Raw genomic sequence first — 25,698 nt, forward strand, 5'->3', positions numbered from 1 at the left:
ACTTTACATGTAATCTCGACGCACGACAACGCAGCATCGCGTTTGGTGTGAACACCCCTTTAGAGTGAAGTTCATATATCGAGACTTGACACATTTGGCCTCTGAAGTTACGGCACCACGTTTCACCCCACACATCATCGGCAAGCTGACGGCAAGAAGAATGTGCAGCACATGGGGGAGCGGTCGACATGACACAGTAAACAGGCTCAGTGCATGAGTCTGAACAAGAGAGGTACAGTGAAGGCCTGGTCCCATGTGAATAACTAGTGTGTTGAGTGTTACTTATGCAGATGCACTGCGATGGCAGAACGCGCACGCACCTATTTTGCTCAGTAGTACAGGCGAAGATTTACATTGGTACGACCTGTAGAATTCAAAAAGAGCTTCCTCCCTGCGGGTTGCACCTTACGTCGAGTAGAACCTTGGTTAACATTCAAATCATGAGCCCCTTGGCTAGTTTTAAAAAAGAAATGTCAGGTCATTATAGATCGCACTTTTTGCCGGGGTAAAACGAATACATGAAACCTTTATTACCCACAAGGCACGGGAGGAAAGACACCATCAGAATAATTCCTTTATTCTCCCAGTTTACTGGTCAGATCAGAGGCTCCCCCCACCGCCGGCTCTCCCCGCTTCTTTTACAAGTTCTTGGGCCAGTCATGTCAGGGTCAGTGCCTAATCACATTAGGGCTTGATCAAAGTTGCAGGAGCAAGAGGGAGAGCAGGAGAACCTCATTTCTCACAGTGTGGGGATTAAACCTCAAGCAACATCTCAGGATCATCAGGGCCGAGCCACGTCCCCCAGGCCCCACAAAAGGCTTCGGCTGAATGGTGGGCGGTGGACAGGCAGCCGAACCTGTTGTAATCTGGAAGACAGAATACGGAGGGCAAAGCCTTGCTCCATGTGCCTGCCTGAGATAGATGATCGGATGGATAAAATATAAAATAAAATACAGGGAGTAAATCACTTGTGCGGATGTCTCTGAGGTGGGTGATCAAATGATCTTAACTTTCCAGCATGGGGAGAACGGTGGAGCAGTCGTTCCCAGACACACTTATCAATATTTCACAGAGGGAGTTAAGAGAGGTTGTTAAGATTATTTGAATCACATCTTACAACGCCTGCAGCAAACTGAGTGCCTTCATTTACAGATACATACAGCATATGCATTTTATCACGATCAAACTGATGAATCGAGAACTCCGTGGTGAAGCGTGGTTCAAAGATTTTAAGGGACTGATTTGGGGCATAATTCCCGCAAAAGACAAACATTGTCAAATTTGGTCAGGCACATATTATTAAAAATGTTTTCACTGATGTTTCATTTGAGTGAAATCACTCTTTTCATCGTCAATTAAATGTTAATTTTTCATTCAGATTTTTGAGTGTCTTTTAACAGAAAAGCACAAATTGAGTGCTTTTCCAAATCCAAGTGAAATAAAGAGAACATACACAGTGACATTTCTTTTGACATGATATTGTTAAAGCTCTTTGGTGTTGCAATTTTATCTGACACAAAAATTGCTAATCATTTGTTTTTTTCAAAGACAGTAATGGGCCTCTGTTTGGACATGGTGCTGTCTGGTAACACAGAAGGTAATATTTTGAATGTCTCCCTTCCTATTACTTGGTCCGGGCCGGTCTGCAGATGCTGCCTGCCAGTTATATCAAAGCAAAACAAAGGTTCTAAGTAGCTTTCCATTATTCAGTCTACACAAAGCTGTAGCATATAAATTCTTCTGTTTATTTCTGTTTTTCCACTGGCTGAGCCACTGCAGCTTTCGGGTTCAGTTCTGCTCTGTTTGATAATTTTTCTCTGTGCCTATGAATGTAAAAAAGAAATTACACAACTGGCCTCAATGGAGGGTGAGAGTGCCTCCCACCACTTTTTCATCAGATGATCCTTCTCTTTTCTTTTAAATCATGACAACAACAACATTGTCTCATGATTTTCCAGCTTTACTGACACTAACCGGGTAAACAAGTGGCAAACTCCATCTTATTCTCTGCAATGCTGCTGATTTAAGTTTACAGAAGTGGCTTAGTACTACCGTAGATACAAGTAGGAGGGCAGAAACACCCTTGATTTCTATCTGAGATGGCAATTACATCCAGTTTCACACATGGATGGATTTGCTCATTAACAAGTCCATCCAACACAATCACAACTGCACTGTAAGTACTAGGTTCCTGCAAAGAGAATTTTTAATATGTTCAAATTCGCCCAAACTTTGACCACAGTCACAATAAAAACACTTATCTCAACTGCAGTAACAACAGCGCGGTCATTCCAGGGTAGTGCAGGGTGAAAAGACAACACAGCAGGATAATACTCTGGTTAATTAGGGCCACTCATTAAAAACATAATTCACATTATTAACATGATGCATGTATTTGTCACATCTGATACAAGACAGAATACAGGAGAAGTGCTGTTAGAGGAAAAGACCAAAGGGAGGCGAGGATTACAGTACTGCTGATATGGCTCAATTAGCTTCCCTGTTAACTGCTGACTTTGCCATGAATGCCTCACACTCTTTGTCAACAACAATGAATTTCTGACACATACACACATGCACACTGGTTGTGAAACAAGCTTAAGATGACTCATTTTAGGTTGGTTTCAATGCTTAATTTGTGAAAAACAAGATTCAGTATCTTATTATTATCCCAAGGGTCTTAGTTGATAGTGATTAGTTGGACCAGCTAACTAACATCATTTCCCTTCCAAAAACTAGTCACACAACATGGGATGTAAACAACAGGTTTCTATGTCAGAACTGCCATTTTCCTGATGCATGAAGTCTATTTGTGGCCTCCATTAGTGACACCTGACTAACCATGTCTTCATGAGTGCAGTGGTGACCAGCACAGGAAACAATAAGAGCAATAGAGCACAGACTTGCTGCCACTAACCAAAATAACCCCTTGCTTTCATTTTTCCCTTCAGCTGCTGATGACACGTCACCATAACTGGGGGAGTTACTTAGCCTACCTGTCAGTTTTTGTGGCTCTCTGTTTGGCTTAGCTGATTTCTACTGTCACTGTGACTCCACCAAAATGGACATGAACATGACTCAAGCACAGCCTTTTTTTCTTCTTTGTACCTTTGTTCTAGACTAAAGGAGCCAGACAGACACAGTCACAGCTGCTGCCTCACTTATTGCAGACAGAGTAGTGTAATGTGGTGTTCCCATTGTCTGAGGACATGATGCATCATATAAAAGTTTAGTAGGTCAAAGTTTGGTTGTATGTTAAAGCAGAAGTAAGTGGTCCGGTCGTTTTCGCTAATGCTGCGTTCCAGGCAGGCTTTTGAAATCGTAAATTACAGCTTCAAGTCACAACTTACGACTTTGTAGCGTTTCAGGCAACCCACTCGTGTTTTTCCGACCTGTTTTACCGGTGAAAGTCACTATAACGGCCACTCGTAACTTCCGACCGGTGAACTCGTACCAGATCGAACTGGTATGACTTCACGGTCGGAAAAATACGAGTTTCCTTGAACGCACCATAACAGTCCTCGTCCCTACGTCGCCACATTCACGGCGTCCCTTGGCTGCACACACGGCCCTGCATGCCGTTCTCTCTCCTCATTGGATAAAAACTGTAGGATACGATAAATGTTTTCTCTTCGGCTCAGAGCAGAGCAGAGTGACTGACAGACCTGTGTTTCAGTCCAAACACTCTATGTAAGTGATTGCTGTCGGAAGATATAACAATTCAAGACTTATATTAACACAAATATATCACTTACTTCTGCTTTAAGCCAGGAAAAACTCTGCTTTTTGCCTTTTACCTCTCGTGATACTCTTAACCTTATCATATCCAAATGAAAATAATGGGGAAATATGTTTTAGCAGCACAAAGGTTTCAGTGTTTTGCCATTTGTTCACCATTAAAAGGATTTATGCCCTTTTACTTTTAAAGGACACAGCACAGAGCTACAGTTGGTTTTGCCCCCCCCCCCCCCCATACGTCGATGTTGTGTTTGCCCTTTTGCAACAGCTTCAAAAACCTGTATTAAACTGTTCACTATATGCCTGAGCAAAACCTCTTCTAACCTTTCAGCTGTAAGAGAGGAATATTTCCTGCAGTGAAATCAACTCATGCGACATTTCAAAATAACTGGGTGTCAACTGCTCAGTAAACCATCAAGTACAACTGTCTGGATAGTTGATTAAATTAATGTCACAGTGATTACTGTACATAGCAGGTCTGACACATTAAAAGATTAAGGCAAAATAAGTGAGTAGACAAATTAATGTGGGTATTAAAACATGCAGGGCTTCAATCTATTCAAAGAGAGCTGAGAACAAGTATATTTCTTAGCAAAAAAAACTATTTGGGCTGATAAGGGGCAGAATTCTTGGCAGGTATTTTTTTAGTTTACGGCCCTTGGCACTGAACTAAAAAGTTAATTTCAGACACTGACTACATGTCATAATGACAATACAAGGCGAGGCATTTTAACTTCAGTAAAATTCACAGTGCGAGTTCTTGCTCTGCTCAGGATGACATGAAGATTTTTATGATAGTGTCGTACACAAACAAGAAACAGTCCTCAGAGTTGCAGAGAGATTATGGGGACTATCAACAGCAACACAACGCTGCCATTTCAATCGAAATCCAGACTGCATCCTTGCCGTCCGGGGCCTCTGGAAGGTAGTTGTATCGTTTCACTTTACATATGGTAATATATGTTTCATAATGCTCATGGGAAAAACAAGAAGTAACATAGCAACATTAACCTTTGTTTTAAACTTTGTCCCTTGCAAGTCTGCAACATTAACCTCGCCATCCAGTGCTGCTACATGCTATTTGTGTGGCTAAATTGAGGTGGTGGTGTGGAATAGACGGGGCTGCCCAGGCAATCCAGGTGTTTCATATTTCATTCCTATCGGTCAGGTCTAGCACATCTCCCAGAGACATCTAGGAAATCAGTGTGGATATAAAGGTTTTTTTCCTACGTATTTCGGAGCCATGTGGGAAGAAAAAAACTGACAACCAAGTTTTATCTGAAATGGAGCACAGGAGCAGGGGACCACATGTTTACTGCAGACTGATAATCTGAATATCGTAAAATCTGGAGAATATTAGTAAATGAGGGTATGAATTTGTCTCTTCAGACAGAATATTACCACTGTTTTTTGGTGCTCTTGTCTTTTGTAGTTTGCTGCTCTGCTAAATGTGTTTACTTATCCGTAGGGAGCACAATCAAGGGGAAATTGCATGTTCATGGCACAGATAACACAGACTGACCACCAGCAGGAGACACTTTTGCTGAAGCCAATTTATCTCAGAGGCAGACTGTCACCAAGTTTTTCAGTGAAAGTATTCTCGAGATTACACTGTCTTCCAGGGTGCAGGGATCTTTTTTTTGCAATTATCCTACACTTTACAGGATTTAGAAGGGTGAATTTTGCTTCTGTTAAATTGTTTGTACCTTTAACTTACATCTCTGCCACAGTATTCTGTAATGATGCAGCATGTGTGACAGAGCTGGTGATGATGCCTCATAACACGTTCTCAGTATCTGCCAACCTAAATCTCTTAAAGAGGGACTGTGTTAGGAAAAGGACCAAACACACTCCCTGTTTTGCTCCATTTCTCACTCTTTTGTCCACAAACCACCAGCACAAGAACAGTCTAATGAGATGCTAATCCTGAAATCGTACGCTGGTGTTTGGAGGGGTGAGGGTTTTATTTATTCAGTGGCATCTACTCAGTACACAGGCGATGTCTGATGAGATCAGGCCATAGACTTGCATAACCTGCATTAGAAAGAGGCACGGTTAAAGGTGACCTCTTCGGAGGATCATCATAAGCTCTGTGAGGATCAGTTCTGATTTATTTTTTACATCATAACTGAATTCTAAGAGTGGTAAGTTCAATTATTCAGAGGGGTGCGAATGAAAACTGGCTGTGTTGTGGTCTAATTTAAAAGAAAATCTGAAGAGTGAAATCCACGTTGACACTTTTCTCCTATTGATATGCTGGTGAGAATGCATTCTTGCTCTAATCACCTGGAATATGTCGGTTGAACGAGTCTGACACTTTTCAGTCATCGTTAGATGTCATGCTATGGAGCCAGCAGCTGACACGAATGCAAGCTGAGTTGGACAGGAAGGAAATTAAACAAATAATGGCTCGATTTGGAACACTTGAGCAGCATACGGCAGGTGGAAACAAGGGGGGAGGCTCTAATTCTGCACTCAAACCAGCTGGTCCTAAAAGCGGGGCTGCAGCCAATCTCACTGACCGTTCTGTTTCCCACTGAGCTTTTTCAGCTGACAGAAGTCTGCCAAGAGGCGTGGCACCTTTCTTCAAATCACCTTTCTCAGGGCTTTACAAGGCAGTGTATAATCATAACATGATCATGTCCACTACATCTATTGATCTGTTCACAGTACGCCTCCACTGGAGCAGCCAAATGGTATCCTTAGGCGAAGCTCTTGCCAACAGAGATATAATGACGCCAATTAGATTACAGTGATATTCAAATACACAATGGATTTATGTGGTATAGGTTGTAGTCTCAAGTTTATCTGGCTTATGCTGAAATTTGCTAATGTATCCAGTTGTCACACTGTCCCAGAGGTCCCTCAATGTCATGCTAATTAATTATTTATCATTACCTAAACGCACTAATTAATTGCCAGTTTAAAGGCATACTTTCATGGAAGATATATTCAATATGTCTCTGGGGATCACTTTCATCATAGTATACGTACCAATTATCTATCAATAACCTGTTAATTCTTTTTAGGGTAGACAGTGAAGGTCAGAGAAGAAGAAAAAAACTGTGATTTGTGCGTGAGAAACCCACTGACATTTATCCCTTACCACGGACTTTCAAGATCGGTTTAAAAGGATGCCATTACCCCCTTTCCTTATTCTCAAAGTGAATGTCAAGGACATGGATAAACAGCAATGCCACACCTCATTACTGGTCATATTTATTCTAAGGAGATGCCCTTATCACAGTGTTTATAATTAAATGGATGAGACCCCGATTTTGAAAAGATCTGTCATTTTCTCTCCCTAAGTTCCTGGGGGGTTGTTTAACGGATAAGCTATTTGTCTTTCCCAGCCATGTGCATGTTATATGCTTTTCATTTCGTTGTAAGATCAGACAATCACAGTCTGAGTGGGTCTAATTATAGAAGCCTCCCATGAGTTGGCATTAAACTACAGCAGCTCGCCGACATCTCATATTCAAATAATTGGCACGCTTAGAAAGGGTCCATGGCATTTTACAGATGTTCTTGTGCACTGTTTAAAATGAGTCAAGACACCCATTAGCTGTTCTGCGCTGATGACCAAAGAGCAAGACACTGCAAGTGACAACACAAAGCCTCTAACTTGAAATGCTCAGCCTGGTGTTAATGGCACCTCTATTGCCACATCTTCAAGATCTTGAGATAAACAAGAAAAGAGATTACACAACAATGACTACAAAATGTCTCTTTCAACTATCATTTTTTACAGTATTTTCAAATTCATAACATCAACTGTTAGAATTATATTTTGTTTGTATTTTTCAATTTACAAACAAACATAGAGACTATGAGATCCAATTTCTCACAACACATCATAGGGTGCAACTCTGGCTGCTATTACAAGTGCACGTGTTATTTATTACACTGTGCAATCTGTGTTTAATGGTTTTAAAACAGGCTAAAATATTACTGAGAAGTGAAACAGACTGTGATCCATTACACAAGATAGATTTTTTTTAAAAAGTTGGTTTCATTTCACTTTGTATATGATGCTTTACCCCTATGTGTCTCATAAATAAAAGCATTTTATATGGTCTAAGTAAAATCTAGGACAGTAGGCTATTAATGGCCGAGGTACTCCTCTCCTGGGGCAACAGTGTTAATCGGAGCAATAGGTCTCCTTCCTGCTGGATCAATGTCAGCACAAATTTCAGATTGCTTTCCTGATGTGCGCCAAGTTATCTGTGATTCAACTTTAATAGGTTATTGAACGGAGCCAGCATTTAGGGAGCAGGGCCGTATTTCACCTTATTGACAATCAAATGCACACAACTTTCTCATTAGCATGCATTAGGAAAACACAGAATTAATCTTGACAACACCATTGGGGCACATGACTACAGTTACACGCTTGTTTAAACAAACATGCCTAACAGTGACTTGGTGGTCACGTGAGTCAGGGACATAAGGAATGTAGGTAAATATAGCTCGACAGATGTTACACTGGACAAAAAAGCGACCATGCTAACTGAAGGGGAAGCACAAATCAGGAAAGAAAAGAGAAGGGCATGGATGACAGGCTTATCTAAATATAAATTAAACATTGCATTATATATGTATGATGATAAAGCCATCCACAGCATCATTTTTAGTGTTTCAAGATGTCGGTACATCATGGCTTCCCTCACTGTCACTTTGGAAACATCAAGGTTTTCAACACAAATGCCAGCTCAGAGATTTGTAATCGAGCATCTCAGGAGGCCTGAATGTTTCACATTTATTCACCAACAAATTGGTATTAAAGCTAAAGAACACCATGTAATGGATTCATCTATCTTCATACTATTACATAGCAGATATACAGAAATACAGTAAGAGCTTTGTAAATGCTATGTCCAAATGAGATCAGAAACCCTGATGTATGTGATTCTCTACCTCTATGCAAGCTCATTATACTGTAATGTGTTTGCTCTGACACTTCCTAACCAACATGAAATGCTTGGATGACAAAATAAGCGGTGGCAATTCAAACAGGATGTGCTAAATCAGATGGCATTTTGCTGCACCTGAAGGTCAAGTGTTTTGTCAGCATGGACAGAGCCTGGCAACAAAGCTGCCAACATCAGGTGAAAGATTCACTGTCCACATGTTATCCAAACAATTCGGGGAACAAAACATGTCTCTGAGCAAAGAAAAAGCCGGGGAATGGGAGGTTGCTGAGAGGAAAAAGGCAGATATTTACACAGCAGTGAATGTAGAATATTACACTATGCACAGCATATTTATAACAGTGTGAAAAATTGCATTGCAACCTACATTGCACTTGGGATATAGCAGTAGTAGTAGCAGTAGATGTAATTGAATGGTAGTTATTTTCTAATTGGCATAGCAATTAAACCGTTATTATTGTAACAAGTGAAAATAGAATCACTGTGTCATGACTAAACAGTAACTAACAGTTTACTAAGCTAGTGACACAAATATTGGCTGCTGGCAGGAGGTGAATCATTTGATAAACAAGTGCATGGGCTGTCTTCCTTCTGTTTCCTGTGCCTCACATAGATTTTAATGTAGTTGGTGGAAGCTGTCTTGAGTTGGTGAGTGTAAAAGACAGAAGAAACAGAGTTGCTGTAATCTCCCACAAATACTGAATTCATCACCTTGAAGGTTTTGAATCAGGACCCTCACATTTCAGAGCTGTGAATCAACCTCTCCTGTCAGTCTATGAAGCAACTGTTAGCTCAAGCAGCTGCAGAGCAGACAGACTTGAACAGCAGTTTCTCAATACCAACAGGAGCTATACAGCTGTTAACAATGAATATAAAACCACTTTGAATTTGTGAATGCTAAGAGTAAAATAAACATCTGAGCCACATGGTCTGATTATATACAGGTTGTTGATACTTATTCTCTCAATCCCCCATGGGCCATTTCTTGATATCCTGGTTGGAGATGGGTGGGTATTGCGTCACTTGAGTCCCCCCCCCCCCCCCCCCCCCCCCCGGTTTATTTTAATTAGGGACTCACAACATCACCTAAGAGCTCAGTGATGACACCTGGCATCCCATGTGCAGCCCTCTCTCTTTTGTGATGTGATGGCTTGCCGGAGGGCTTGTCAGGACAGGGATTAGGTTCTCTAGTCTTGTTGCATGGTTCATCGGCTAGATCAGAGTACCTCAGCTTTTTGCACTCAAACGCTTCCTCCACTGCAGCATCCCATGGTAGTGTTAGCTCCATGATGAAGAGGTTACTTTTGGGGGGGGTCAACCACCTTTATTGGCAAGGAGAGACTCTGAACAAGGTCTGCTCGCCTCTTCCACTACCAGGCTGTTGGTATGTTGGGTTCCTGTGCTGATGGCCTCTTTGGGAGTTGTCCTTGTGGAACAAATACAATGAGGTTTCATATGCTTGGTGTTGGTGCACAATCTCTTTCCTTTCAGGGTTAGGGTCCCTTATTGAAATATCTGGTTGTGTTTCCAGGCACAGTGGTCGTAGAACAGGTTTGCTTTAGTGTGTCATTGGTATGTGGCAAACAGGACATGATGGATATTTCACCACTAGTTTAGGTTGTTGGGAGCCAGAAGAACATTGTAAGTGGCTCGCATTAGGAAGCTAAGTCTTCCTCCTTCAATCTGTCAAAGATCCTTCCAGGTGACTTTAATGACATGACTTTCCCAGGTTGTTTACAGGCCTGACCACCATTGTGGATCACCATTACATCAAACTGTTTAGCCAATTTGAACCTACGTGAACAACTAGGATAGATTATTTTATACTTGTTGGTTATATTGTGATTAAAGTAGCTCTGACTGATGCTAAGTGTTACCTCCAACACACAGTAGTTGAATAGCATTAGTAAAAAGGTGACCTGGATGAAATGTTGATGGAAATTTTTAATCTACCATAGACTCCACAAAGCTTTACAAAACAGCATAAAGACATAAACTGGGTCCCTTTACAGCAAATGGTCTCAAAGATGGCCAGTAGGAGCTATTGACACAAGGAATGCATTACCTTGAATTATTCAGTATTTTCCAACATAGCCTGTTGTTCAGTAAGCTTGGTGTACATTATTAAGTAATATAGAACGTCAAGGATTTTCAGTCAGTATGAACATTACACTGGAGGAAAAAAAAAATGCATTTTGTGCATTTGCCGCTGACCCAATCTCATAGCTATTTGACAAATCACTCCATGCATCTCCCGAGAGGAAGCCACAAGGTATGCCAAACATCATCAAGGCCCGTTCGGTGGTTTACTCCACAGAGCCATATACATTCAGACAAAATATCACACCTGTCATGACACCTTAGTGTTCATGTACTATAGTTCAAACCTTGTTTGCATTCACTCTAGCCAACAGTAATGTGCCCAGAGAGGGAAAAGGACAGAGAAAAGAACTAAAAAGCATATTTGACAACTTTATGTGAAATGTGTGTGGTTACAAACTTGAAAAACCAGTAAGGACCATGGCCAAGTGTGTGACATTAGACATAATTCAGAAATTCAGAAGAGTCCAGCCAAGTGGACAGACAAGGGCTTCATGTTAGGACTATGCCAGGGGTTAATATTTACTATGACATTTGTGCTGTATGCTATTACCATCGGCTGAATTATAGCTGACTGACATTTTCATCCAAGTCATACTTCTCATGATTTCTACATTTCAAATCTATTTAAAATATCAAATATACAGGGGGTGCACACAACGGGAGCGGGAACACCGAACAATAAACTGTGAGGTGTTCTTAATCCTACGGCAGCCTCAGATGTGATATGACACATTTCTAAAAGCCTTGTCACCATTTTAGGAGTTTCTCTGGCTGGCCTGCTAAAATTAACTCTCATTTGGAAATTCTATTTTACCTCAACTTGGAAATAGGAATAAACCAGCACACCAATTTGCATTATAATTATTTTTTCTTCCCTTAAAACACAGCAACCCCCCCCCTTCCAATCTTGGTTCAAATTCACAGGTGGCTTCAAGAAGACATGAAGCACTTCCAGGGAGTTAGATGCTTTCTGGTTTGTAGTCAAAATGATCCCACACATCTTTTCTCATTTGAAACCTCTAAATCTTGGCCCAAGTCCATGATCTGAAATGTACACTCCTTCTGCGAGTTACAGTACTTCTGTGCAGTTGGACATTAATATTTTAATAAAAAATAATGAACAGAGAGGAAAACAACAACCTTTCTCTGTTTCAGTCTGTTTCTTCAATGTTGCATTTTAGTTTTCATCAAAAAATGTAAAGCTATCTTTGTTGTTGTTTCTATTTTAGTGAACACACTGGATTCATATCAACTATAAACTGCTGTCGAACTGAATTCCACTGCAAGGTGTCTCTACTTTTTTGTCCAGTCTCTGCATGTGCTATCTCTCTCAAAGTAATTAAACCCTATGTGCGAGAGGAATGAAGAAGCACGAACCCATTATGTGACGGTGGCCTAAAAGCAAGCTTGGTTAATTTTTCAGAGGAATTTCCACTAATGCATTCAGAGACTGGGAAAGATGACAAAATAAAAAGCTCACACTGGCAGCTAAGAAGAAAAGTGTGCGTTTAAAGTGTGCTTGGCCAAAGGCTTCCACAATCATAGTTATCCACACGGAGGATGCTGTTCATCATCACCGTAAACTGTAAGAAAAAGAAAAAGGAATATATATACACATAGTGATGGAGGTACATGAGTGCAGGAATACTTCATTAAGCAGGATGGAGTCTGAGTCAACTATATTTTCAAGAAAAATGCGCACTCACTACTAAACTCATTCATTAGTTTAACTCCAACAGAGATTAAAGTCTTTTCCTAAATCCACTGGTTAATGAGTCCTTTTTAAAGGGATCCTGGGGAGTGACACCAGTATTGTGGGCAGTGGCTTTAGCCGGGATGAGATGTATTGGTTTGATAGGGTCACTGAAGCAGAGCAGCTGCAACCTAAATCTTTCAAACTATTAACATGAGGAGACCCAACTTGGAAATGCCACAACACTTAATTAGCACTGTTGATGTGGAAAATGTTTGCAATATGGAAATTGAGTACAGTAAAAGAAATGCTGCTTAAACAGGCTAATACCTCCATAATCCTGGAACATGAAGACACACGCTTTTCATTTGTAAGGACTTAATGCAACTTTTTTTTAAATTTCCCAGCAATCTCATCAGGCCCAAGGGTGTAATTTCCATCAGTTCCCTTTTGCTCTTTATTAGTTAGCTCCCAATTCAGACAGAGCTGTTTTCTGGAACACAACTTTTCACACAATAAAAAAACAAAAAAAACATTGATGCATTGATCAATTTCTTACGAAAAACTTGTGATTTCACTTTCGGACCGGTTTCAGAATTTTATTTCACCTTATCAAAACATTCATTCCTCCCCATCCCCTCACAGTTCAAACTGTGACTCATCTCGTAGTGCTCAATAATTTCAGCGCCCTTTAGGGAAAAGGTAGACAGTGTATATTGATTGATTTGGGCTGGATATACGCTAAAACAAACAGATATCTTGTTCTAAAGATCAAATTCTTCAGCAACTCTGGCAGCATTAACAAATGCAGCTGAGACTGGGCCCAAAACACAGGCACAGAATAATTAGTCACACCAGACTTGGAGTAGGAAGGGCAGGGAAGCAATCTGACTGAAGGATGTATTGATCCTCCAGAGAGGGAGGGGCACCCAGTCAGGAGTCATGATCAATCTTGCAAGCCAGCTCTCTCAATCTGTGATGAAACATGTGTGTGTTTGTATGGAGGGACATGCCTGTGTATGTGTACGTATGTGTGTGTGTGTGTGTGTGTGTGTGTGTGTGTGTGTGTGTGTGTGTGTGTGTGTGTGTGAAGCCACATTAACACTACCAACAGCTCGGTGTATGACTTGTCAGAAAGAGACAAATGTCTGTGTGAGTAAAAGACTCCCAGGGGTTAGAGGAGGGGGTTTAGCTGTACCACAACATCGGAAGCCTTTATCGTCGAATTAAAAGCGATCCCTTAGCCACAGATTCTCCTCATCAAACCGAGCGCTCCAAACCGTGGCACAGTGAGAGGTTTTAGAACCGGCTCAGGGGGCGATAGAAAAAAGTAAATCTTCGCAAATATAAACTGTTTGCATATTGGTATTATCCAGTGGCTGGTCACAGGTGGGTTTCATCTGATTAGACAGTGGTGATGCATATCGAAGGAGCAGCCGACCAATTGCACTGTAATTCATCTTCCTCTGATACACTGGAGGAGGAGGAGGAGGAGAAGCAAGGGAAGGAGTGGAGCGCGACTGAAGTGGGCTGAGAGAGCAGCAGTCCTGCTTTAGCGTTCGTTGTATAAAAGCGAGATACAAGATTACTTAGTTTACTTATTTCTTTTGCATTTTTCAGGACGGGTTAAGGGAGAAAACGCTTATTTGTTTGTTTATGGGTTGCGGGAAGGGGGGTGTAATAAGACTCAGCACTGGTCTCCAGGGTTGGGTGTGTGGATCAGATATCAGACAGCATGCTAAGCTGCAGGGACACCCACAGCAGTGGAACTGTAGACGGCTAATTGACAGGCTGTTGGAGACGAAGCCAGTCCAGATAGCAAGTCACTTTCACGCTCCCACACTCCTTGCTCTCCACCAAGGGGGAAGGCGGCGGGTGGCTGGGCGAGGTGTGTGTATGTTTGTGAGTGCGAGTGCGTGTGTGTGTGTGAGTGGGTGGGTGCACTGTTAAGGGATGTGCAGGCTTTGGACTCACTAGGGAGGTGGATGTCACTCTCACAGTCGTCTACACACACACGTACATACATATTTTTATGTATTGTATATATATAGATATGTATATAGATATAGAAGGGAATAAAGAATAGAACAGAATGGAGGATATAGATATAGAAAGAAAGACAGAGCGAAAGCATGTGCATGGGAGTTTTCACAGGACTCATACGATGGGAGAGGTCGGGGCTGTGTTGTATTTCTGTTGGTACAGGGAAGACCGCGCTCATGTACCTTTTGCAGACACATCGGCTCAGAAAACCACATCTAACACGCCGCGGCAAGACTGAGCAAAAGACTGACAAATTTTGTGACCTTGCACCTACAAGTATAACGCCCTTGTGTACGCTTCAACATGCCAGCAAAATGTAAAACTTGTTTCCCCGTAGAAAAGAGCAGCACATCTGGAAACCGAATGTTATAGTTTTGGTGACTCATCTTTGTTATTGCAATATTTTTTTGTCCTATGCCCACCTATTCTTTTTCACCCCATGAACCACACAAGGGCAGTCCCTTTTTTTATTGAGATCAACTCACAGTAATGTCTCTTTTGTGCCGTGTCTTTTAGTATTGATTTACATTAATGTGGTTTGAGATTTCATCCCACCATGAAAGACCGGGGAGCAGGGTGATCATCATCTGTGGTTTATACTATTAAACATTCAATTATCTATAAAAACACACAATAGGCGCTTCAGTCGGTGTAATGACAGATTGCAGGCTAAGAGCCCCTCTGTGTTGTCCCTGTTAACCCAGGTTTTTATAGATCACCTCACATGCCACCCTATAGCTGTTTAGTTATCTCCATGAATATATGCAAAAGGGATCTGTCCTTGCTGAGAGCAAAATCTGATAATGCAGCAGCAAACACAGCTGAGAGTCAGAGCAAACCAATTCAGAGCTCTGTTTAAAAAAAGCCAAAGGGCTCACTGCTCATCTCTGCGACAGCACCACACAATAGATGAACAATTATTCAGAGTTAGACTGGGAGAAAAAATATTAATCTATTTATTCATGGCTTGTTGAATCAGCTTTATCTTCTGTGATTAATCCAAGTCAATAATGTAATCTTTAATTATAAAGAACGGCCTTATTACCTACGTCAAATAATCACGGCGGCCGACGATGCTGGAAAGAGGAAAACAAATTTCACTGCTACGTGGGTATGTATTTTCCTGCCATAAATTAGAGCAGCCAGACTATTTTGTTTTGGCCCTGAGACGTGTATTTATTTAAGTCTTTTGGGCAGTAAATCAATGCACAGACAGAATAAACTAATAACTTAAAAATAAATATATTATACTTGATTTATAAATACATACACATACGTATATATAGAGGGAGATATGCAACTATTTGAAGCACACAGAGTTTTCACCAAATCTATCATTCATGCAACAATAAATTTAATTATATAGAATTAATTTGGAAGAGAATACAGCTGCATGCAAACATGAGGTGTGTTCCATATGGTATGGTTACAGAAAATCTATAATGTATATAATATCGCAATTATTCTTCATCATGCAATTTTCCCAAGACCCCACATTCACAAAGCTATTACCAAAATAAAACATCTGGAGGTCTCAGAATGATGAATTAATAAAAAACACATTACAAGAAGCCGATCTAGAAGGAGGTCCTATACAGTAGAAGCTTTAACAGTGAGCGATGTGTGCAGAAGACTTTTAGAGTGTATGTGGGTTTGTACATGCATGCATGTAATTAATAGCACATCACCAGCGATAATGGCTTCCTTGCTGCAACAAATGATGTTCGATTTGGAGTAACAAAACACACACTTACATAAACACGAAGAGAGGTGCGCGTGACTGAGTTTCATTTGTACTGAGACTTTTTTTACTCTGCTCTCTCGCCTGTTCCCACATCTCCCAGTCCTTCCTCCCTTCCTCTCTGTGCACTCCCAGTAGTGACCCCCACCAGGACTCAGAGTAAGTGATTTGTCATGCGTAGAGGCAGCAAGTAGCCTGTAACAAATCTAACTGACAGCCCCTGAAAATGCAGATCACATAGCCGACAGAGAGGAAACAGCAGCTTGGGGAACTTTCAACAGTGTCTTAATCTGCGATGAAGTCACTCCTTGTGTGAAGGGAGCCATGGGATGTTTCATTGACTGACATGGGACAGACATTTCCTGGATGTCAGAATTGTCTCCTAATTAATGTACTTAGGGAGGACTGAGTGTCAAAGTGTCAGAGGACATTGCCGTCAAATCTGCTAGAAGCACATTATAAACTTTTAGACTCATGTTGCCGCTTCAGACTGAATTTCGTCAAACTTTTCAGCTCCCCTGAGGAGCATGACATTTCCTTTTGCCTGATACAACAACTGAGTAAAATTTCCATTCTCATGTCACAGGTAATTTCATGTCTCCATGTGAGAGGCTGCCGTCAACAAAGACAAAACAAATACCATGGCAAACAGTTAAGGGATCCAAATGAGAAGCAGTGAAAAGCCATTTTTTCTTTGGTGTAATTTGGCACATCAGAGGTAATGTAGTGCCATCCTCGTGATAAGACAGAATCTTTAGGTCTCAGGAAGGTGAGCATATCAATGTTCAACATACCCAATTAAGACTTGACATCGGCACTTTATCATCACTAAAGCAATTGCATATTCCTATTCCTGCAAGAGAGATGGGGAAATCCATCTCCCGCAAGGACAGTGCCTTTAATAAATAGTGCACAGAACACAGGCACAAACTCTCCCTCTTTCACCTGATCCCTCTCTCTCTCTCTCGCTCCCTCTTTTGCTCTCAGACACATACACACACAGACACACAAACACACACACTTTCCCTCTCATGGAAATTGTTTCATTCCTTTTAGTCAATCTGGCTAATGCAAAAATCATGTATGTCTGTCTTTAAATATTTAATCTTAACAGCAGCAAGATTGAAATACAACGGAGAAGAAGCATTACTCCTTCCCTACTGAAAGGTACAAGAGCTGAGAGAGAGAGAGAGAGGCAGCTGCTCTGCATTGTCAAAAAGAGAGAGGGGGGAGCGACTGGGAGAGATGGGAAAGAGAGGAAGAAGAGACTCTGCTATTTTCGATGACAATTTTGTTGCCATGCACTCAGAGCTACTGGAGTTGGAGGCAGCATTAAAGCACAGTTTGCCTTGGAAAAGTATACAACCACATGCGACAGCTCTCTGTTTTTCTTCTCCGGGAGCAGCCTTTGTTCTTTGACATAATAGATTCTGGTACAAGCTGAAACACTCGGTTGGAGAGAAACACTGTTGCTGCTGCTTAGAACTTAGTGAGAAGGGATACAGCTCAATGACTGAGCCGAATCCATGAATCTTGCATGCAGAAATGTATCGTGGGAACCACATGGCCCCCGGAGAAGAGAACAAGCACAAAGAGAATTTCAACTCCTCTTCTCCTAAAATGCTCACTTTACTTCAGTACTTTTGTATGAACAAGACAATAATAGTAAACGATTCCTCAAAATGTTTAAAATGTGGACATTTTTATTTTTGAGAGACTTGTTTTATCCAGAAAGTTTCGATCAAGCCAATAAACCACGACAAAGCAATGTAATTTGATTACAATTGGGTGAAAGCAGAACTTTGAGTAACTTTTTCACTCACCACAGAGAAGTCCTCCACCGAGCAGTTTTGTCCACTGAAATTGCAGCTCATGAGCATCTCTTCTAACTGATGTCCCGTCCTGTTGAAGATGTCCTGCATGTCAGGGGCAGGATACATTAAATCAGTAGGTTTGTGGCCGTCCCTGTTTTTAGGGGGCAAACCTGTCAAGTTAGCCAGGTGGTAGATGTCGGCATCGGTGAGCGCAGAGAAGCGAAAGCGGTTGATGTTGCAGATGGTCACAGCGGGGAAAACCATCTCGGGGGTCGCCTCCTCATTCAGAGCTGTGACATGAGGGTGCTCCAGGTAAGAGATGGCACACTTAGCTGCTTGGTACAGAAATAGTGCCAGTGAAGTCAAAAAGGCAAGTGCCCAGAGAGTCTGCCGGATGCCCAGGCGACCAGAGACAAAGATGTGGTTAATCCCATGAAGGGAGCAGGAGTTAGCAAACCCGGCCAAGTCCTTGGCCGGAGGCGTGCAGCTCTCCTCGATCAGGCTCTCCTTGTCCCCATCCTGCTTGTTTTTCTGCTTCTCATCCTCCTCTGCAAATTTGATTTTGCAAACAAATTCGATAGGCATGGGGGCAGCCAGGTCTGCGTTTTGGTTTTGTTTTTGATGGCAGCTATCAGCCCTGGATCACTTCCCTCCTACTTCCTTGGCTTTTGTCCTCTGAGCAGGAAAGAACTCCACAAAGAAGAGAAAAAGACAGGAGAGAGTTTGTTGCTGCTGCTGCCGCCTGTGCTGTGACTGATAGTGCTGCTGCTGCTGCTTCTGCCGCCACGGCTCCTAGTGACTAGAGCGCTGCTGCTGCTGTGCTGCTACTGCTCTGAACGCTTGTCTCACTACTTGATCAGCTCACACAGTCTCGCTTATCAGCAGTAATACAGCTGTCAAAAAAAACCCACCCTTCCCCACTGCCTCAGACCCACAGATGAAAATGCAGCATTTTGAGTCGGGCTAAAATAGGCACAGGGTACTTAATAATTCATGAGAAGGTAACATTGTGATTATTTCCTCCTCACTGGCGCGAGTCACAAATTCCCCCGGTCATCCACATGCTTCCCGCAGACAGCCCCCCTCCTGTTTAATCCACTTGTTTGGACGGCGCTTTCACTTCTTGACCTGAATAAAGTTTGTGTCAGAGGTTGCTTTGCCAAACATCCGGCGTTTGATGTAAATCACCGGGGGTCACTGCTTTTTAATGCCACCCCCAATAAGGTCTCCAGAGATTGCCTAATTGAAACAATAATGAGGAGCGCGAGAAGTGGAATTGAGCACAAGGCAACTCCTGGCAATCAATCTTGTCTTTGCAACAAAAAAGTAAAAGGCTATTGATTGAGCCGACGTGTCTGTCAGGGTAAAAGGTAGTACAATGGTGTTCTCTTTTCAGGAACTAATGGTAGCATCACAAGACTCCTGCACGAATTTGAATTAGTGAATGCCTCCTGATCTGGACCCTGGTGCTGCTAAAGATGTTGAAATAAAGTATTGATCTGCCTCCGTCTCTACCCTTTACAGTGTGTATCTTAGTGCTGTTAATGGCCCTTTTCCAAGTTGCCAAACAAAATTATGCAAATGCGAGGCAGAAAAGTGAGAGCCCTAATGCATGTTATTCCCCTTTAAATGGAATTAGTCATGCGGGTCACATCACAAGGGGCTGGGACCTCTAGAGAAAAGGCATATTTAAAAGTGAATTCAACCGCTCTAAACAAACGTGCCAAGTCAAGTTCAAGAGAGATTCAGAAATGCGGAATTACTCAAAACTGCAGAGCAAACGAGGATACAAAAGAAATCTGCTTTTCTAATCCTCCAAAACCTCTCTTCATAAAGCTGAGGACTTGTAAAACATAATATTTCTGTCTATAAACAGAGGATTTTTGTACAATTAAGCAGTAAATGTAAAGAATGATCAGATCTTAATCAGGCTGGTAAGGTTAAAAATAACACAATCTCTTTTCTCTTGAAACATGAGGTAAAGACTAAAAAAAAAAAAATCCCAAACTGTGGCTGTTTTCTTTTATGTTTCCTTTGCCATGGCAGTCCCTCAGACACCCACTTTTTGTTTTATACCCGTTTAAAGCAAGATTGCCTTTTGAAGGTGTTTTCTCTTGATAGATAAACAGAGATATCGAGGATATTGCATTCACTTGATAGAAGCAAAGTGTCCATGGTTTAGCTATGCGTCTGGCAGACACAGAGGTCTGCTAACCACAGTGTTTTATGTAGTCATTCCCAGAGGATCCTGGTCTTATTTACAGTCTCACAGAGGGAATGAGGGCTCACAGTCCACACCATGACTAAATACCAAATGTGAATAAAAAACATGCAGGCACATCTGGCACATGAAAACCATTCAAAGAGTGGATGGCATTATATTTGTTTGTCAGAGCCAATTACACTCCAAACCCTGGGCCTGTGTTGTGTTTGATGCAAAAATCCCAAACCCAAAAATGAGATACAATGGCCTAAATGTCCTGACCTTCCAGTTATTTTAGACACTGTGAATAACATTAGCACAGGTTTCTGTGCCCTCATGGTCACATCTCATGCAGCCATGAACTGAATGTGCAGGTTTTGAGTGTTATTTCTTCCTTTCAAATACAAAGCTGTGAGTGAGAGTGCTTCGGAAGAATCTTTGAGGTTCAAGATTGCCCCTCCTGGTCTGTATATAGAGACATAAAAGTAGTTTGTGCAGCTGAAAGACGCGGACAAATGATGTCCTCCCTGACAACACAGGATGACACTTTTATCATCTCACCCAAAAGCTCCATCTATTGGACATCCCTCTGGTCAATTGTGGCATTGACATAAAGTGCAGTGTAACAATTTAAGACATGAATGGGTTTTATTTCTTTGCAGATATTTTCACAAATAAAATTCAACATAATTTAGGTTGTAATTGAATTACCAAAACACCACAGGGTAAAGCTGAACAAACGATAGAACAGCTAAAGATTCAAAGGTAAAAGGGGGGAAAAAAAACAAATAATGATACAGCCTACAGTTTCTACTGTCAACCAAACAATATTAGCCTACACCACAACTCAGACCGACCAGACCTCCCTCTTTCCCTCATTCATTTATTTTCCCTCTGGTTGGAAGGCAGACAACACGCAACTTCAGTTTTCAACATCAGTGAGAATGATGAAAATTTTTGTCTCACCCTAAATATACCAGCAGCAACCAGTGTTTTGTTCCTGTAGTGGAAATAGGCTATTATTCCAGTCTCTTACCAACTGTTGAGTGTTTTCAACAGGGCTAGAGAAGCATACAGTGCATGTTGAGACACCAAGCAAAATACAACATTGTATTTACTCTTGTTTGTGAGCAAAACTAATTAGTCCAAAAAGGGAGGAAAAGGAAAAACTTTCTGTGGCAAAGTTATGGATATTTATTTTGGTGTATACTGTTGGGCTTAAAAATCCTTAATTAACTGGCCAATAACTAACTGTGAGGCCAGTTTCTTAGTAAAAGGGTAGCAGCCAGGTGATCTTTGTTAAAGAGCACTCATTACAGCTACACCGTGATTTGAACCTCTCTTTTTACCTTCAAGAGGCAGCTGACAGCTGAACAGCAGCATCAGCCAGGAAACGGCTTCACACAAGCCTACAATTTCCTCAAGAGAAGACAAATTATCCAAACATCACATACTCGTGTGAGCTGGATAATCTGGCCTTGTCACAAAGTTGTGGGAGAAGCATGAAAATGACAGGGTTACTTCAGACAGTGACTCTACTTCCAAATATTACTTTTAGATTTGTAGATGCTCTGAGAGTAAGCAGAAGCATCTGAACATAATGATGATATGAAATGTGTTCACAGTGTTTAAATTAAAACAGAAACTCTAATTCAAAATGGGAAAAGTGGAGACGGATTCAGCCTTCAGTTTCTATGGCAATGAATAACAGTCTGACATTGCTCTCCACATCCATCAATTAAGGGTCAAAGCTATATTTCCTGTGGGTTTGATTTTTACATTTTGAGAGAAAGGAGGCTTGTGGCAACATTTTGATGTATGATTCTGAATGCGAAAACTGTGGGAGTCAGAACAATTTCCATTTTTTACTAGTCTTAAATCACACAGCCTCTGACTCTGAGAATGAGCACAACAACAGTCAGTCATTTCTAAGACCCACGTGTAGCAGTGCGAGAGGCCCCTGGAGACAACAACGTTCATTAAACCCTTAAAGGAGTCTTTATGGCCACATGTAATTATCTTATCCCATGGATGTGTCTTTTTTACTTTTAAACATTTGGTCTTTGGCAAAAGTACAAATTAATAACATCATTTGTAATAAAGTTTCTAAACAAATTGTTGTTGTTCTTTGTTCCCGAATATGAGTTTTTGAACATTTTTTTAAATCTTTTTGTAGTCAAAGAACCAGACGTTGAACTCTAATGGAGTTAAAAGGTTGACATGATTTTGTGATAAAAGGCAAAATAAATGGCCATAATTAGAGTGCATTCAAAAAGTATTCAGACCCGAGCACTTCTTCCACACTTGTAATGTTTTGTTACGTGTGTAGTTACCGGTAAATGTATTTAAATCTGTGCTCAGCACCCCATTGTGGCAAAGTTAAAATAACAAAAATGAAAAGAATTAAAGAAAAACTGAAGTATCAGACTGACACGTGTTTTCAGACCTTTTACTCAGTACTTAGTTGGAGCACCTTCAGCAGTGATTACAGGCTCTAGTGCTCTTATGGTGAGACAAGCTTTGCACACCTGGATTTAGGGATTTTCTTCAATTTTTCTCAGCAGATCTTCTCAATCTCTGTCAAATTAGATAGCAAAAATGAAAAAATGAATTCAAACCATTTTAACGTGAACCTGCAACATAACTTCAAGTGGAATAAGAGACGGGGTCTGAATACTTTCTGAATTTAAGCATTTAACACCATCCAGACCTTGGACACGAACTGGATATGATCAGTTCACCAAAAATCTGAAAGCACTCACTCTTGCTGTTCATGTACAACACTGATGAAACCTTTGTCTTTGATCATCTTTACATTGTTACATTGCACTTCTACAGGTAGTTTTGTAGCCAATAACTGTCAAATGCACATACCACTGTTGTTTACATGACATAACACAAAGGCAGCTTTAATTAGACATATTATGTAGTGATCAACTATTGATTATGAAAGTCCAAACCGCTACAGGCACACTGTTAATGCACAACATGGGTACAAGATGGGATTTAAACTAAGGTCAGCATATTTTATTTTAAATCGTTGCATGGCTGAACACTGCACTTCCTATTTTGAATGTAATCACAAATAGAATTAAAATTGGCAGCTGTCAATCATCCATCAATTGACTCTTCTCTATTGATCGGTTTGTATTTATTTTTTGCTGATGCTCTGATGTCAAACAGGAAAATATATCAATCTGAAGACACAGTGAAATTGGTATTTTGTATTTCGGGGCTATGCGGTATCTCTGCCTAAATCTTTTTATGATAGAGCTGTGTGAAAAAAATGATGCTAGCTATGCACTGGGATTCAATTCCCAAGGTGCAGCCTTAAGAAAGGCTATGCCTGTACTGACAGATTTTACATACACTTCCATAGATTTTGTTCACAAGCGGCTCAACTTTTGGACTTATATGTATGTCATTTCTCTCTGACAGGTATTAATTTGTTGATAACAAATAATGAAGGCTCAATGTTACAGAGACGTCTGCTGCCTCAGCAGTAACACCGGCAGGTATCTGTGGTCAACAGAGAACCTGGCACTGAGGAGCCGGCAGGGGAAATGTCAAATTTGCATAAAAGCCACAAAATATTGTATTTCTTGTTTTTCTCGATGTTTCATATTTGAAGGTGTGGAATTGTAGAGGCTGCAGACAGCAGGCTGATATTTACCTCTTTTTTTTTCCCTGAGCAAACATGAGAGATCTCAGCTCACTGAGAGGACAATTTTGATTGAACAGTTACAATTTAATGAGGAAATGTATTGAAGAGTGCTCAAGATAATTACGTTATTAATGCCTGCGTTCACACCAAGCCTCTCAGTCTAGAATTTCTTTTTTTTTTTTTTTTTTGGGTGGGGAGGGTCTCTGCAGCCCCATCTTGTAGTGCATACTTCTAACTCCACCTGTTACTATTGGCTGAAAAACATCTGTTTAAACTACATTCATTTTACAGGAAGTTTCCATCATTATAATTGATGGAATATTTTCATTAAAATCAACATCATAGCTCTTGCTTGGATGCACCTGCTCAGTTTATTTTGTGGGTTGAGCTTGGCACACTGATGTCTGTTCAATATAATTATGTTGTGATGGAAATGTCTCCGGTTTCTGGGCCTTGCTACAAACCAATCTTTTTTTTCTTGTTAAAAGAAAAACTATGTATGTCATGATGTGGCATAAACAAGCTATCATAAAGAGCACTGCATGCAAAAAAGCTATCTTCATGTAAGCAGAAAAGTGAATTCATAGAGGATGACATTCATGCCCCCTGAAACCCATTTGTATTATCAGGCTGCTCTGATCTGCACGAATGACATGGCAGCACCACACCACACTTTCCTATCTCGCTCTCGCTGCCCTCCCTGGGCTGTTCGATGATCATGTCTGGTCCATGCAAAAATTACAAATAGGTCAGATTTGCAGTGATGATGACAAAGCACCTCACTGTGAAACACCACAGTCACATTTCAGAGGATAATATTGGCAGGATGACAAGTCACAGTCATGGCATGGACAGTGCTGGAAGATTATGTCGTGTGTACTACTGTATATTGCTCCTGCTATATTATGAGACTGTGTCCTTTTTCACCAAGATTATCCTAGTTTAACACCACAAACTGAACATGGTCCCTGTGGAGCTGACAACATGTTAATTTTTGTAAACTGACCTCCTGTGCTCCACCTCAGACAGACAGACAGAATATTTACAGTTCACACTGCAACAGACTCTGACCACATGCTCTACTGCTGGAAACACAGCGGAGGATCTACCTCAGCTACAGCTTTGTCGTCTCTTCTTTACATGCTCCACAAAGCTCTGCCCTTTGTACAATCAATGTCCATTACTAAAATCACTGAACGACCAGTACAGTATGTCTCTTGTATTGTCCAGTGTTGCTATGCACATGGTGTCAGTGTGTATGTAGTTCACACATGTATTCAGTGTATAGTTGGTACAAATTGGATGTTGCTTGTGTGAAAATTTCACTTGAATGCCCCTCATCAAAAATGAATTTTGAATGTTTTAAAGTGGCTTCATTTTGCCATTGGCACACCTTATAATTAAAAGAAGGTTTAGGAAAATTATATTAAGACAGATCACAGTCATCTGTGGAACATGTAAATTCACTCACTGTTAGTCTGAGAAACTTCGATATGAGCTCCTACAGTCATAATTGTGTTCACAAGAGGAGAATCAGAGAGGGTTCTTGTTGTGGTTTCAACTTCAGCTGGTTGACCAGGCATCTGCACAGTGGGACAATAGTGGGAGGAATAGTGTGAACCTCTCATTCATTGCACTTTCCCAGTAATGCCACGTTCATGTCATGCAGAAATACAGAGGTCCTCCACAAACCACTCATCTGATTATTACTGTATCTATAAATCTATATTTGCAAACATGCTATTGCTAAAATACTGAAAGGTGAGCT

The 25,698-nt window shown here is 41.0% G+C and overlaps 1 protein-coding gene and 1 long non-coding RNA gene across 2 annotated transcripts in view; both read right to left on the minus strand.

Annotated features, from left to right (window-relative positions):
- The window catches only part of asic4a (acid-sensing (proton-gated) ion channel family member 4a), an 87,398-nt gene extending 68,429 nt beyond the window's left edge, over window positions 1–18,969 (minus strand). Inside the window, exon 1 of the mRNA XM_085764219.1 lies at window positions 18,073–18,969. Within this exon, the coding sequence (XP_085620345.1) occupies window positions 18,073–18,648 (576 nt within the window). The 5' untranslated portion in view covers window positions 18,649–18,969. The remainder of the gene's footprint in view (window positions 1–18,072) is intronic.
- Window positions 18,970–22,645: 3,676 nt separating this feature from the next.
- LOC146964757 (uncharacterized) overlaps window positions 22,646–25,698 on the minus strand; it is a 78,583-nt gene continuing 75,530 nt past the window's right edge. Inside the window, exon 3 of the long non-coding RNA XR_015034574.1 lies at window positions 22,646–22,843. This is a non-coding gene — a long non-coding RNA (uncharacterized LOC146964757). The remainder of the gene's footprint in view (window positions 22,844–25,698) is intronic.

The sequence above is a fragment of the Trachurus japonicus genome, chromosome 21 (assembly GCF_045865225.1).
Source record: "Trachurus japonicus isolate A0001 chromosome 21, Traja_1.0".
NCBI lineage: Eukaryota > Metazoa > Chordata > Actinopteri > Carangiformes > Carangidae > Trachurus > Trachurus japonicus.